The following is a 16,889-nucleotide window of genomic DNA, read 5'->3' on the forward strand; positions in this document are numbered from 1 at the left end:
TTCACATACAAAAATGCTTTTATTGTAACTAAAATAGTGCCGATTTTGGCAATGGGTAAAAATTCACATTCCTCCGTTTAACAATCTTTTTTCTAAGTCATGAAATACTACATTTAGAATTCTGACAACAGTTATAAGTTCCGTTTACACGTACATCAGATACCAACATAAAAGTAAATGACACTGGACAACAGAAATATGAAGTCTTTGAAAATTCTTTGCCTCTCTCCAAAAACTTTTAGTGTTGCATTATAACATGGACAAACGTGATCATGAGTTAATGGTGTAATAAGCCTTGGTTCAAGATGTCACTGTCATGGTTTTGAAGTTAGGTTTCCCTTGTCAGTTCATTGCCTCTCAGTGGTGCTCTGTGCATTCCAAAACACATCTTGAGCAAAGACTACTACCATCCATGTGATGCTGTTGTAGCAAGTGAACATACATGTATATTTCTGACTAACATTTACATGTAAAAAGTACACTTGTTACCCAAATGTAGATTTGGTCATTACTACTCCAAAGGACAATATTGACTTGAATGCCAGAAACTCACAAAGAATGCTGAATTAAGAACTCCAAGCGCATGCATGTAATTCCCCTGTGGCTAATAACGATGTCAAAAGGACAAAAACAATCAGAGATACACAGGACATGTACATGTACAACTAAATACACTGGGCAAAGTTCACGCAATCTCGGTAACCAATAATACACAGCTCTGTTAGTTTAAAATAATGCAGCTCTTTTCATCAAACAAGGTACATGTACAAGCCACTCAGATTTACAAAACCAAAACATCACATTTTAGGGTGCGGGGTCTTGTCTTGCATGAAAAACGTCCATTTTGAAATTAGTCCTTTCTTCTAATTATTCTCATGCACTTTACAGTCCTCTTCCTCTTTTCAAGAGAGCTTTTTTTTTCCTTCCAAGTACAAGCAATTTTTTTATCGGGGGAGATTCATAAATTTCAAATACAAGAAATTGATGCACTGACTGTCTGTACCAGAAAAATGTGAAAACTGCCAAAATTAATCATGTGAAACAGGATAAATGTGTTGGCATAGCACATGAGAAGCTCTTAAACTCTGTCCTATTGGGGAATGATAATCTTCAATTTCATGGGTTGACATCAAGCATACATGGACAAGATCATCGGGCTCACTTGAGAGACCATTCCACCAACAAAAGGGCCCACAACCCACCAGCAAAGCCCAGCCTGACATCGAAAATCCCTTAAACATGTCAGAAACACTGAGATTAACACCTGGAAACCTATTTGTGGACAAGTAGGCAATCCAGCTGTGAAACTTTACACAAACGTGAACAGGAACTTTTTTTTTCTGTACCAGGTCCAAGGTCTTGGGCATGAGACACAGCTGAAGTTGTGTCTCCACAAGTGCATGGAAGGACAACCATGAACCAGTTGTACGAACACTCACATAGTTGCTACTTCTATACAAACATGTACACATGTACACCTGTGCATGTTGCAAAAGTGCATACAGGCTGAACCCTCCTAAAACTGAGATCACATTAGCACTGAAATTTCTTTGACTGCATTCACAACGAGATTTTGTGATGGACATTTTACCGCTGTTCAAAAAGAACATTCAAGAACAGAGACAAAAGATAGACAGAATTCATTATTCGGATGTTGTATGTACATATATTGAATGTCTACTGTTAGTGTACAAATGCAGTGAGAGTCAATATCACATGTACGTGAAATGAATTGCAAGATCACATTTAACTAACTGCATGCAAAATGCCTAGCATCTAATCATTCTAACTGGCAAACCAAAACTGGACAAACATATCGATTATAATAATTAGTTTATACAGTGCAGTAAAAACGGGAGCAGAATTTTTGAACACATTGGACAACTCTCTTCGAGTGTTACCCTGCTTCTAATTAAAAGACTGTCAACAGCCAGCACATTCACTTACTTCCCTCGCACTCAATCTGTGACATCATCATCCGTTTAGGTAGACATGCATAACATGCGGTAATACACGAATGATTTCGGATTCCTTGCAGTGCCTGACAAGGTATGCACGTACATTCGTCACCATTTCAAAAACTGAATCTGAATGGTTGAAAGCAAAAGACATCCAAAACACAGATTTTCTTTCACAAAACTTAGTTAACTTGAGCCAATATGAAAAGACGTTCAACTGTTCTCAATTCCTCACAATGATGACAACTTTCCTACAAAGCTGCCATGTTGTGCACAACCGGTATATTGTTAGACACTTCCCCTTCAGCAGGTAAGTCACTTGGGCCAAGCCCGAATAAGGCCGAGATGTCGTATCAAATCAAATAAAGTTATTCTTGCACGAGTGAGAGCAGGGCAAGTAATCGAGTATGCCAACTATATACTATTCAAAGATATGTTCCATAACAGACTTGCTAGAGAAAGCGATTTACCTGGGAGGAGATAAACTTCAACGAGTGTATGACGTCTTGCAAATGCAGAGGCTCCATATGTGCATGTCATTACATTTTCTGACAACCTTGAAAAACAGATTTCCATTGTTACCACTGCTTGCCAGAGGTCCCACGCACTCACTCACTCACACACACACACACACACGCACTTGAAATGCTTCATGATCATTTTAATATCTTGGCACCACATGTTCGTCTTAAAGAGCACCTTAAGGTAAATGAGGGGAACCCTCGCCCAGTGTTTGAAGTGGATAAACCCTTGTGCATGCCAAACAATGCATGTAGCCATTGTTTTCTGTTTTTCCTCAACGATGCTATCTACCTCTAGAATTCTCATCTTGGCATGAACAGAAAAAAAGCCCTTTTAAGCTCGTTTTAGGTGAGTTCTGAAGACAAATGACACTGCATTCCATTTGGATGCTTCCATATTTATTCGAACAATCATGTTTTACGTAGAGGTGCTCTTTAATACCAACCATTTGACCTAGAGAAGAGAAAATTTCCTTGTAAAACTCTCACAAATCATTGGACCCATCACCTGCCATCAGTGTGATTCTTTTTTAAATAAACCGCCAGTTGGTCAGAAACACGAACACAAGGTTAATGACAAAGTGCGGGGAGGGATTTTGAGCAAGGTAGGGGGAAGGGGGAGAGGACAGGTCTTGGCAGGTGGTGGAAAGGGCTGGAAGGTTGGAGCAGGATTCAAAGCGGGATGTCAATGGGGAAAACATACCAACAGAGTATGGGGAATAGGCCATCAATGACAAGAAGTCCTAACATGTTTATGTACAGTATATTTACAAACTCTACTGCCAATCTAAATCGTTTTTGTACACTCTCAAGTCAGGTCGAGATATTGGGTAAATGTGACAGGAGATCCTCAGTCAGCATAGGCTACTCAAATACTACATTATACATACCAACAAAAACTACATGCACAAGCACAAGTGAACAAAGCATAGTATACTCTTCAATTTGTTTTTAAAAATCCAAACACAACAGGTCAAAAAATAGTTTATAAATGACATAAAAACGTAATATCCATGTGGTTTTGTCTGATGTACATGTATTAATCAATACTTTTTTCTGTTCAAATCATCGCCTCTTTCCATCTACAAATGTACAATTTAACTTTTCAAGGGCTGATTGTTAAGATTTCAGCATTTCACATTGTAAAGGAGTCACTGCTTAGAAATGGAGTGGGCAATACAGTCTAGTAGACTCAGTGTGGTACACAGAAACTCCACTTTAACACCATATCAGAGTCAGACTTGCCAGATTTGTGATAGTTTCATCCCAAGTGTCCCATTTTGCAGAGCCTGTCATTCAAACTCTCCACCAGTTGGAAGTGTGCTCATCTTCACCATACACACCTCACCCGTTCAGTGAAAAACTTGTTGATGAAAAACATCTTCTGCATCTCTGTGCACCAAGTTTTCATCGCTATTAGAGCCTTGTTTCCAGTGGGGAACAAAATAACTCAACACTGGGGAGAAATTTGAGAAAACAGATGAAGATGCCCTCAGAAACCTGTGTCCCACAGCAACAACAGGGGCAGGGCAGGATGGACTAGAGCAGGGAGGGGCAGGGCAGGACAGGACTCACAATGTCTTGCGGACTTGTTCGGGGCCATTGACCTCATCATCTTTGGATTCCGTATGCCAGGTCAGTCTTTCCTCATAGAAGGAGATGACCACCTGTGGACATTTCACATTGGCTTCTTTGGCGCGGACCAAGTCTGCTCGATCACTGCCTTTCCTTCAAAACAAACAAGAAGACACTTCCATCACCAAAAAATGTTTTTCTTCCAGAAAACTGAAAAATCCCTGTCAATGGAATTGAAACAAGTTCAACATTCAACCATATGTGTATGCTGTTGAGGTGAAATGATCCAGTCTACAGGCTGCAAAAGAAAAAAAAAGAAAGTGGTTCTAGCTTTTCTAGATTCCAGGTCACATGTGCAGTTTCCAATTGCCAGCCTTAAAATTCAACAAACTACAAAAAGGCAACCATTGTACATGCATGCATCAACATCTCTGCCCTTACATCAAAGCATTGCATACCTCATGCACACATTTCGCCACTGATCAAAAATTTGGCAGATTACCAAATTCCCTGAAGGAGGAAATGTTCATGAGTAAATTCAAGACTGCAATCTGGAATGGCACCAGAGCGAGCATACACTGTTGTGATTTACAGTCCCATGAGAAAAACAAGAAATACATGTACTCTGAGAACTCAGGGCTAAAATGATGCAGACATTTATTTCCGGGGCTAAGAAACCAGGCTATGACCTTGACTTAAGACTAACTTCACACAGGAAAGAACGTGGGCAAAAGTTCTTGTGCCAATTGAAAGTTTGTTGTCATATTTGTAAAGATGAATACAACACTTAAGTTTTAAAATTGATGGCAAGACTCCATAGTGACGGTTGAAATAAAGAAGCTGAAAAAAACAAAAACAGAACTTGGTTTTGCTACAAAATGTCCAGTGGACTAGTGGAAATTCCTGCTGACAAGTAAAAATGAGTTCAGTTGCCTGTTAGGCTAGTTAAAAAAAGCTCAAGGTCAAGGCGGGTTGAGGTACAGAAAAGGGAGCATATAATGGTTTGTTCCAAGTAGATAAATGTGGTCAATATTACTTATAAAAGTCAAGACTTTTCTCCTTTCCGAAAGTTAAATTCCGCTTTCTAAATTTTGTGTACAAAAACTGTATGTGACTGTACATGTACTGCAGGCCTACATTTACCAAAGTATCTTTCGCATAATGATACATGTAGGGCCTACATGCACCATGCCACTGTGATCTTGGACTGGTCCCCGTCCGTTTTGATTTATTCATAAGCCATGAGACGTCTGGGTACTATGTAGGAACGGGGACCTGTGTGATCTCTGCAGTGTGGAGACGTAGGAAATCAATACTGAATTCTGCGACATCGCAAAGGAAAAACAGGAGGGGAAACGCTACCAAATGTTACTTTCAAATTGAGTTAAACAGTGAAAATGAGTTGTCATTCCTAATTTGGGTTGAAATTTATTTGATTAATTGTACAGAAACGATCAAAAATATTTGTTTTATTTATTTTTTTTAAAGAGAATTGCGTTTTCCGCTTTCTACCCCCAAATCCGTGATTTTTGCGGATTTTCCGCGAAGCAGAAAATTCGTGACTTTACTTATACCTCTCCTTGGTTTTGGACCTCGACAAACTAGTTCCCACCTCAAAGGCAGATAGTATTGGACTATCCACCTTCAAACCATGATACAGATTAGTCTCCGTTCACTCTTTGCCTTACCATTTCATTAAGAAGATGAGTTCTCCATCTTTCTCCGTGGCTCCCAGGATCTTCTCCGGTTCCAATTTTCTGTCAAATCCCTCAGGTTCCGTGGAACCTGATGACGTGCCCTCAATGGTCTTGCTGCTGATGTCATTTGATTTGGCTGACACCTAGATGTGAAACAGTCCGAGGAAATTGCATACATAAAACAGTCTTGTAATTGAATACATGAAACAGTCGTGTAGGATATGTCAAAAGAAGGAAATGATATGAAACGTACAACGTACACGTGCTCCTATCAGAATCATGTGCACCAGGCCAGCTCAATGAGTAGACGATGAATTTAAGAAACATGTGGCTAGCAACTAAATTGTATACGCAGTGTCTGTACACATCTGTGGTGGCTGGGTTCATTTTTTTTCACGTCAAGGACATCCCATAATTCCCGACAGTATTACTTTCAACCTTAACAACTTGCTGCTGGGGAACCCCGTTTCGAGCACCATGAGTTTATACGCAGAGCCGAGGTGCCCAAAATGGGAAAGAAGAGCTGGTCTGTGAAACAAAAGACCGTACTCGGAACAAAAGACCTGCTGCTGGGAATTGCCATCATTTTTCGAAGGTAATCCGTCACTATCTTTAAACAGTACACCACTGTTTTGGGTGTAGCCCGCCCGTGGATTAGCACTGCGGACAAAAGTGCTCCAGGGCCCCACTGATGAGTGACCACTGCATGCTAATCCAGCCGCGTTTGAAAAGACGCCACTCGCATTCACTTGGGACAAAGGAAATTACGTAACACCTCACAATTCTGGGCTCTCTTTACAGGGCAGCAGGCCTGGCTGATATATTCAGGAGTCAATGAAGGTTGCCTGTCAGCTTAGAATAGCGCCAGTCAGTCATTTGTGTGGGTGTAAACATCCAATAAATGAAGCAATGAATTTTTGAAGAATTTTAAAAACTGAAAATCTCGAAAATCTCCCATGTGTGTGCACTGAATTTTTAAAAGCACCCGGCAGCAAGTGCATAAACACCCTTTAACTGATGGGGTTCAATGGAAAACACTAGCTGTGCCAGACACAAGTTTCCTCGTGGGATGGGGGAAGAGACGAGGGTATAGAGTAGAGCAGAACGTGACAAAATGTTCTGACATACAAAGCACATACCAGGGACAAGTTGACTTCACAGATTGCTTTGCCAAGCCTTTGCACATTCTGTACCATTAGGCCCACGACCTTGATGCTTACGCCACATGAAAGTGCAGAGTACAAAAATTAGAGCCCCCTCTCCTCTGCCCCTCTCGGTTTACACAAGGCTTACATGTCACTCAGTCCTTGGCAGTGATATCATTTTCCGCAAATAGTGAGTTGGCAACACACAGTCTGATAGGTTTACTTGGCACACTCGTCATTTTCTACTTGACGCCAAAGACGAGTGTCGCCTGAGGAGTGGTGTATCGATCAGTGGGGGGTACTGGCAGGGCTAAACAGAAATTGTACAATTAGTGTATGGTAGTGCTACGCACTTTCACTGGATTTTAGAGGTGCCTTTTAAAATGTCATTAATGCTGTCACATGGTTTAGAGCCCGTCTGTGTGGTTGATCATGATGTGCGCTTGTGTGCATTATCACAACTGATTTTGTATATGGTTTGTTCAACAACAATCTGCCGGTCAGTGTGACTGAATATTCGGATATTCGATCAAACTCTAGGTTGAATATTCAAATAGTGAATTATTCGAATTGACTCACCCCTAAGGAGTACAGCATTTACCCTCCCCCTCAGTGACAAAATGAAAGGATATCCTATCCCTCAAAACCACAGTTACTCTGTTCAACAACTCTGTGCCTGCAAAGGTAAGGTTGTGAGGCCTTGACTAGGCACGGCATTGATTCAAAATGTACATGTATGAGCTAAACAAGTGTTAAGGCAAATCCCGTTTGCCAGCCTCTTGAGAGACACGGACCAGTTACAGTCCTTACTAGATGTGTGACTGTCGGTGACTAGCCACCAATGACCTATATCCTGGGACAGTCATCTTGCTTCTAAGAACTACCATTCAAAACAATGTAAGCAATCTGAGGATTGAAGGAAAAATCATATGCAGCAAGGTATGAGACGGAGAGAACCCCCCCTGCTTTGTGTTGGTCATTGTCTCGCAGGAATCTGGGGAATTCCTTTCAGACATCTTGGGGGGATGTGTTAAGTAACAACAGTCTGGAAGGTGTATAAGGATTGGACATGTTGGGGGGTACCCCTCGGTCTCATTTCTTGCTGGGTATAGGAAAAATAGCCTGTTCCTTCGATCAACGTGAAGTTGTATTACTATTGACACTGGGTTTACAGGGGACCAGACAAACAGTATCGTGATAAAGGTCTATTAAGTACAACAAGCAGGGCTTCCCCTGTCTATAGACAGATCCATTAACCCCTTCATACCAGGAGCTGTCCACAGCCGCAGCTTTGCTGTAGGATTAGTGCATACCAAACATACAGTCTATTCACCATGCAGCTGCTGGTTCAATGGGGCCTGCTGCTGGACAGAGCTTTGCATACTTTGCATAGTCACAGTCAAAAGAACCCTGGCGTGAAGGGGTTAAGTTCCCCCCTCCTATGTGTTTTGATAAATATCAGTCGTGATTCACGTCTGAAATCTGTGCACAAAAGTCCAGCATGCATGCACGCACATATGATGCGCACAGCTGGAACATAAAGCGTGCCATTGGAGAAGAGCCTGTGTTCAGTGCCCACGTGCTCAGTGGGTGGGGCTTCTTGGTTCGGTCATTTCCAAACATGATGTTGCCCACCTCATAAACACACACGACAGAAAAGAAGGAAACATAGATAATAAAAATCTGAGTAACACAGAGGAAGGCAGGAGACGTAATATCAATTCATTCTGGGAGAAACGGATTAGTAGTCGATGTATCACGAAAGTAAAAGTACAGAAACTGTGCATCCTGAGGGAATTTACTTTTAGACTGTCGGCATAGCCAGAGGTGCTTGTGTTTGGCATGTACATGTAAAACACATAATGTGGGGGGTAGAGGGAAGCCACTTCTGCCTGCCTCATCGGCACCTCAGGGAACCCTACCTTGGAGCGCAAGAAGAGAAGAAGCATTCCCCGTGTGATGAAGAGAATAAATGCCCAAACCACACACTAACCAACCGAGGAACTGTCACAAACCTCTGCGACTTTCTTCGACTTTCTCTTGGCAGAGTCGCCATCCCCGCCGTTTACTGTGGATTTCCGTTTGCTCTGTGACTGCTTCACCGAATCCTCATATATCTGTATCAGCTCGGGACAGTCCAGGTTCGTCTCTGGCTCCCATGTGTTCTGGTCACTGCAAAAGAAAACACGGGCAATTGCAATGCCACCTCAGTACTTGCACTTACTGCAAATGATACCAAACACACTCCTTTGGCCACCATCTTGGGCAGGAAATAAGCCATTCTCAAATTGAAAGATGAACACGTTCTCTAATCACACTTGGCAAACACATTAGAAATCTCAGATTAATTAACCCTAAATCCCTATAGTCTCTCACTTGGTACTGAACCAAATCCATCAAGATCCAACACCACCTGTGCAATCCCTATTGCTTTGTTGATAGACCTATTATAAACAGCATAAGCAACGTCATTGGCACTGTTGCTAAAGCAAAATGTAATGAATGCCCCGGCAGAGCTTTGGGCCTCCTAGACCAAGTCCATCATACTCTAACATCTAAGCAACCTCAAGCAACCTCTGGAAAGGCCTTGCCAAGACCCTAGCCCAATGCATCACTTGAAAACAACTGCACAGTTTCGCCATACAGCCTTGGTCCTTTCAAAACCCTCCACTTCCTGCCAGGAGGATCGTGGAGAGATTTGTAAAGGTTCTAGGCATCGATGCCAACTTACTCTGGGTAGCCCTTCCACTTCAGGAGGTATTCCACCTGTCCCCCCTTGATCCTTTTGCCCAGCACCTTCTCCACCTGGTACTCCTCCTCGTCTTCCTCCTCTTCCTCCTCCTGGTCCTGCATCGGGTCGCTCTCTACCTCCTTGAGGGACTTGTGGGAGTCCTCAGACCTCTTGGTGCTTTTACCCTTCTGGTTGCTCCTTACCATATTTGGGGTCTGTAGCAAAGCTGGGAGACTCTACAGATTAAACCAAAAACAATCCCCTGTTACTATGCTGGCAGGCATCTTGCCACCAAAAATGACCCCCAAGAGCCACCATGGGTGCCAAACTCATGAGGGAATTTTCACTGAGCTGATTTTATGAGAAAAAAAATCTCCTCCTGACAGTCTTTGAAGAGTACAAAGTGCTGCTCTTGGGTTTGATATGTACGTATGTCTGTACACTACACTGCATTGGAAAGTTAACGCTGCAAAAAGGAATGGGAAAAAATGCGAAAGGGATTCGCCTTCGCAATTTGACCACAACTTTTCCCCCCCCCATGAATCTGCAGTTAATCAGGGGCAAACAACGTGCAAAAACAGTGCGAAAGCGGTGCAAATTTTGTGAACACGGCGTGAAACATTTCCCAAAACACTGAGAAAAAACAGTGTGCGAAAACAGTGTGACTATTTTTTGAAAGCGGTGCCAAAGGTTCCAAAATTATGCAGAGACTTGCGAAAACGAGAAGCATGGTGCATAGAAATGTTCCACACTGACCCCTCGCGCACGACTTTTATGTAGTGAAGAGTCCATTACTCAGGCTGCACTGCGCTTGGGGCAGGCCAGGGCCAACTCACCACATAGAGTGTGCTGTAGTAGTCTAGTAGCGATACATGCACTCGGCCGAGCCGCCCGGTCCATGCAGCGCAAGTGCGAGCACATGCTCAACACGGCGAGCCGTGCCCGCCTAGTGCAGTTGTTTTCTTGGATAACCATAAATAAACACTAGTCAATGTCCGAGAATAAATTTAAGAAAAGTTGTCTCGATTTTGATTAATTGAACGGGAGTCCCTGAGTCATGAAGTCACAGAGCACATGAAATGTACAACAAGCTTAACTTGCTCTGCTGTAGTGACATGGGTTATTTGCCCACTTTTTATTTATTCTCTTGGTGTAGTTTGGCACACAAAATAATCAACACTGAGATACTACATCTAGTATTTTGTTACTGAAAGGTTTCTTTCTACCGACAAATAAAAATCAACTGCTTAAATTGTGTGTGTACATGCATCTTCACGATGCAAATCTTGTCTTTTCGCCAGTTGTTTGGCGTGACATGCTGGGTCTGTTTTCACTTGGGTTTTCTGATGACATGTCACTTTCTGCGGTCACATGGTTATTGGAAAATGTCATTGATTGGACCGTTCATGAATGGGCACGCAGTTAGCAGTCAGGATGTCACGGCGGGTGTGGATGCAGAACGTGTTTCGCAATGCGGCACGGCATGCACGAGGTGGCATGGTGGTTTTTTGATCGGCGTCACAAGAATGTCGAGATACATGTAACTGGATACAAGGCATTTATTCCGAAATTGAGGTGAATACATCTGCCAATACATGTAACCGTAATTCACACACAGGACATGTGGATACATGTACATATATCTGTGCATGTGCACAGATGTGGTGCACATGCAAGTCAGTTAAATCCTAGGTTGTGCGGTTATAACGCTCAATTATACAGTGTTAGGTCACCTTGAGAGCGCTATAATGGAGGATCTACTCAATTCAGCTGTCCGGTGTTCAGTGCTGGTCTCCGACCTCCACCATAGCCAGCTTTGATTTCGCATATCGCATTGTATTTTGCCCTAAACCCAGAAACATAATGCCCTGAAATTTTAATGCTGTCTTCCTCAAGTAATCAAATCTTCTGGATATTCCAGAGAATTAAAGAACTTTTGTCTCAGACTAATTTTCCTCCGCTTTCCATGTTTGAAACCCAAGAGAACAAAAACTTCCTGAAGTCTACATGTACAATTTACATGCACAAATACTACTAAATGAAGAAAGCTTGCAAAATTATTTCCCCACTACCAGAGAAAATCTGTGAAAAATCTTTTCCCATTTGTGGGAAAATCTGTGAAAATATTTTCCCACTTGTTATGAAAAGGTGTGAAAAAAGTTTCCCACTTTTGGCACACTTTTACAATTTGTGAAATGAAAAGGAATTCCCTGGAAAGAGAAAAGAATTTTCCCATTTTGGTGTTAACTTTCAATCGCAATGTACTGTCCCAGTAACTGAAATAGAACTCTTTGCTAAGATTCTTTCCTAATCAGGGAACTGCCAGAAGTCCTCCTGACAAGCCTTATTTCAATTTTCTTTGTCTTTTACATGGGAATGTTGCATACACAACACTGAAGCCAGACTTGTCACAAGAACCTGTGACCACAACAATGATTGGCTTTTGAGTTAATTGAGCTTGATTGCTACAGGTGGCCCAGTAAACACCATGTAATCTAAGGAGACGCTGTCACATCTGTGGCAACACAGACTTGTACATGTAAATGTTCTTAAAACTTGTAATGTGCAAGCACGTTGGCACTTCCAATCACAATGTCAGCCGCGGAGGCATTTATTGGACGTCTACCACCTGCCCACAAAAAGTGCTTTTACGCATACGTGGACTGTATGTGTGATAGTTTGAAATACGGTACATGAGCCTGGACTGCTGCCACAAGAGAAATTTTGCAATATTCTCCACATGCCCCCCTTGTTGAAACAGTTGTGGGAAAAACTTCTTTTATCCCATAATGTTTTTGGAAGACAAACTGTGCACTTGTACTTACCCATTTAGATATTGATTGAAATTTTTTTTTGAGGGAGAGAGGGGTACAGTGGTGTTTATAAATATGTACGTGCACACCTAGCCATTAACTCATGTGTACTTGCACACATGCACGTTTTGCTACACTGAATCACATACAACTTGTATAACAAGTGTTTTGTATTTGCACACTTAATATATGAACAAATTATACAAATATGTCAAGTACTGGTATAAACAGTAATGTAGAAAACATAAACCACATTATAAGTCCGATATTGTACATGTACGTGAACAGAGTAGCGAAGTGAATACGTCGAGTGCACAATTAGTGTGTCAAAGGCATTAGCGCGAGAACCAGCGCGTGAACCAACACGCGTGCGTACTCCATTCGTTTGCACTGCACTTTCTGGTTCACAGTGAAGTCACACTTCGGTACTCTATACACAAACGGCGATGACAAATTTGACAGGTGAAAATTGTGACCCTGGTCTCCAGTGCAGGGATGGCCTCATCCTTACAGTTACACATATTGTATATGTGTACACATGCATGTACATGCTTGTAGGCACCTGTACATGTACGTACATGTACTATACATACAACGTATATTGGTAAGAAGTCTATGTCTATTGGTACTGTGTGATTCAACACAGTGCAATTCAATGAATTTTTAAAACAATTCCATTCAAGTATTCTGTAAATGATTAGCCTACACGTACTTGCATACCACATGTAGATCAACAATAAAATGATTATTTTGCCTACATTACATGTTTGGGAATAATTGTACCATTTGAGACTAGTGATCCAGTACAGGTTCCTAATAACGTGTATGCGACGCTACAGAACAGCAAACAGCACACAGGCTTATTCTTGGGAATACTTTCCTTGACAAAATATTGTGTAGTTACGAATTGCAAAACTGTTAAATTACATTTGACTGAGGACGGTTTATCAGTCTGGCACCCCAAGAGCAGAAAGGCGTGCAGATTAAAATCAGATCAACCTTACTCACTCTTCAGCCAGACAAATTCTACCAATTTCTCAGGAAGGAAAGACATGACGTTCAGCACATGCACGCGTGTCACAAAGGTTGAGCTCTCAACAGACCTTTGACAGGACGTTACTCATTGTTTACATGTGCACATTCCCGTGGCAGCGAGGTGGAACATGATCGATCAACTTGATCAAAAGATTTGTCACCAAAAACACTTGTTGCGCATGTTCACCTGTTGGTACAAATTAATGGTCCAATATTGTCTACCATGTCCAAATGACATGTATGTACAGGTATGTGTACATGTATGTATTAACGTTCAGACGTATTTGAACTCTGCTCATAACAACACAAAACCAGCGCACTTACAATTGAAAATGTCAGTTTACAAATTACTGGTAACTGGATTAATTTTTGACTTTACTATCGCTGAGATGAGAGAATTGTGTACACATCGCCGCTCACACGATACCGATAGTGCTCCGTTGTATTCGAAACCAATACACGCAGTGCATACATGCAGAACAGGCACACAGCACCTCGGGTTGAATCATGGGTAGCCTTTTGTCAAGGCATGTAGGGCACCGGTGCACCATGCTCGGCTCATGACTCACATAGGGTCTCTTCATCGTGCCAACGGCAGAGGCGTGCGTTGAGTGTCCAGATGGCTACGCACGCCTTGAATAATGGCTAAATCACGGGCTACCTTCAGACTGGCCACACTGCAACTCTTGGTACCAAATGTGGTGTAGTTCCCTGGCTCTTTTCATGGCAGACAACAGAAATGATAAACATGTACACTGACCTACTGACTGCAGGCCTGGAATTTCCCGACGGCCATGAAGGCCATGGCCATCGGTGTCCTCCCATTTGGCCGTGATGCCTCCAAAAAGTGGTGTTTCACCGCCAAGATGGCAGTGCCCTTTTTTCTCTTGACCGTGGTGCCTTACACGTGCATATCAACTGCCCCTCTTCAGCGAGGTACACGGAAAGTGACATACACATCGTTTCATGACCGCTCACATTTGACTGGAACACCGCGCCGTGCCCAGCGCATACACGGATGCACAACTCGACTGCTTGCCAACTCGGCTTTGGACAACTTGACTGTTGAGACAACTGGACCAGTGAGACAACTTGACCTTTTTCCAAATCAGCTGCTCAGACAACTGGACATTCACACAGAGAAAACTTGACCGTATGAGATGTCTACGTGTTTAACATTCAAATACGTGGCAAGATCAGCGCAGGTGCAAGGTATTTGAACCCATTCAAAGCATTTGGTATTGTGTGCGTTGCATGACGCTGCAACTTAACTTGGACACAGAATGGGACGGCAAAGCTTTCACAGGGCTGACGGACATGTGCGGCATCCTGCTCTCTCTTGCACTGCCCCACTCAGTCCTACATCTGCCCATTTGCGGACGCCATTTCACGACAACGCACAAAGTTTCAAAAGAGTGTAGGCCTACATGTAGTAAGAAGCCAGTCACAGTACCGCTGCTATTAAATTGTTTGAATTTGACATATTTCACACGTCTCAACAGACCACTTGGCCGAGCACACAACCTGTCTCAACGGACCACTCGTCTCAACAGCTGACTTGTCTCTCCTTTTGATGCACAGAGGGTTGAGTTGTCTCAATGGTCGAGTCGGCAAACAGTCGACTTGTCCAGACCCAGCGTACACTGTTTCATGCATGTAAGAATACATGTAGTTAGGCAAAAGTCAGTTCATAAATGTGAGTGACATGCCGTTCAATTCAACAGGAAAAACACATTTCCCAGTTCTGAAGTATTCTCAGACATGCTTTCCACGAAGGCTCCCAAAACCTATGGGTCAGCTGACACAGTATAGCCAACTACAAGTACAACCATGACACCTCATCAACAGCTTTTAACGACTTTCTGCTTGAATGACTTCACAGATTCTACAAGGTGGACTTTTATTTGCTTGCGCCACAGCAGGCAAGTTGCATAAAATCTGAACACAAAGTGCACAATGTGTTTTGAAAAATTTCAACCGTTTACTTCTAGGATTACAAGTAAGAGTCTGCATTGGGACAGAATGGGTGTGAATAAGACTGTATCAGAACAATTTTTCCCAGTATCAATTCTTCACAAAAAGTTAATCGAGTGACATTGCGTAAAGTTCATAGAAAATACTTGAATAACTTATATACTACACAAAAAAGGGACCACTTTTTTATTAACTTGTAATTTTTTTGCAGGCAATGAGTGGGGTCTAGTTCTTTCACTTTTTATTTGTCTAGATGGTGTTCTCATTGGAATAAAAAAATAAAAAAATGTTTCAAAACATCAAATGCACATTTTTAGCAGTAAAATATCTCATTGAAAAAAGTATACAAAAAATAAAAAGTGGCCCTTAACTTTTTTTGAGTAGTGTATGAATGGAAAACATGGGAGAAAAATTTAATAATAGCATGTGGATTTTTGACCCAATAAGGCAACATTCTTTCTTTCAGGGGCCTGGCTCTGTCTTCAAATAAAAGGACTTCTCCACATCAGGGACAGTCTCTGAGTTGTACATGTAATGTGCACCTCTAATAACTGGGCTGCATTCAAACGCCCAGAGCATTATGAACCCATACAAAGTTGTATGGTTACACGTCACACTTGAGTTTTCTGTGTGACTTGCAATTCAGTAACCAGGCCTCAGCCTTCAAGCAACAATGTGTACATCATGTACTGATTTTTTTTTCTGGTTATCATGCATGACAAAGTTAATCCAGAAGTTAACCAGAACTGTCACTCTCACTACAAACAAGTAAACTATATTATGTAACAACGGTTGCAACGTTGAACAATAAACATCATAGTAGTACTCAGTACTGTTGTCACATGGCATTGGCATTTCAACGTCAACTTCAAGCCACAATGAAATTAGCCTAGGGCCCCCATCAATGACCAATGTCAATCAGCTAGCATGCATAGTCAGGTTGCCTTTTAACTGTAACTGCCTTTCTCCCCTTTAAGTCTTTGTGAATATGGAAATCAATTTGCGCTATGACCGCAGAGCTTTATCAATGTTTGCTCTTTACGCTCCTCGACTCGAGTCTAAGTTAATAACAAAATGGCGACCACCACCACGCCATTTCAAATCAACCACTGTGCGAGCACATGTTCAAAACAAAGTCAAAACTTTCCCTTCAAAAACCCAATCTGACAAGCAGATATCGACAGATATTCCAAAACATCCCGGAATAAAATTCGTCCCGAGCAGCCCCAAGTTAAGTGTGAAATTATCCTCCCCGAATAGATAATTCACTTACACAGTTCCACACGACTCTGCCTTCTGAGCACGAAATTGGCAAGGCGGGAAAAAATGATACGTACATGTACGTACGTACAGCTAGTACATCAGAAAAAAAGTGAAGTAATCACTATCTAGCGCCCTCTTTCGTCTGATAATGAGACTCGAGGTCAATTCGCGGTCGCG

The 16,889-nt window shown here is 42.1% G+C and overlaps 1 protein-coding gene across 2 annotated transcripts; it reads right to left on the minus strand.

The window, feature by feature from the left end:
- Positions 1–16,837, minus strand: LOC110976043 (chromobox protein homolog 3-like). 2 transcript variants are annotated; one of them, XM_022228988.2, is made up of 5 exons: positions 16,723–16,837; positions 9,628–9,863; positions 8,912–9,068; positions 5,743–5,894; positions 1–4,207 (listed from the first exon to the last, which is right to left on the minus strand). In XM_022228988.2, exons 1-5 carry the CDS (start codon positions 16,786–16,788, stop codon positions 4,051–4,053), a joined length of 768 nt encoding a protein of 255 aa, XP_022084680.1. In that variant the 5' UTR covers positions 16,789–16,837; the 3' UTR covers positions 1–4,050. The 2 variants fall into 2 exon arrangements, with proteins under 2 accessions (XP_022084680.1, XP_086995790.1); XM_087139664.1 differs by lacking the exon at positions 16,723–16,837 and adding an exon at positions 10,464–10,592.
- Positions 16,838–16,889: the final 52 nt, after the last annotated feature.

This window comes from Acanthaster planci, linkage group LG08 (genome assembly GCF_054643075.1).
Source record: "Acanthaster planci isolate LZ-2023a linkage group LG08, COTS_SCS, whole genome shotgun sequence".
NCBI classification, from domain to species: Eukaryota; Metazoa; Echinodermata; class Asteroidea; order Valvatida; family Acanthasteridae; genus Acanthaster; species Acanthaster planci.

What these genes read in the sequence shown, in the direction of transcription:
- LOC110976043 (XM_022228988.2), bottom strand. Translation starts at nt 16,788, where the DNA reads ATGTACGTATCATTTTTTCCCGCCTTGCCAATTTCGTGCTCAGAAGGC. An exon ending in GCAGAGTCGTGTGGAACTGT is followed by an intron (nt 9,864 to 16,722) that starts GTAAGTGAATTA and finishes TTTAATCTGTAG; the next exon opens with AGTCTCCCAGCTTTGCTACA. An exon ending in AGTCGAAGAAAGTCGCAGAG is followed by an intron (nt 5,895 to 8,911) that starts GTTTGTGACAGT and finishes TTTCACATCTAG; the next exon opens with GTGTCAGCCAAATCAAATGA.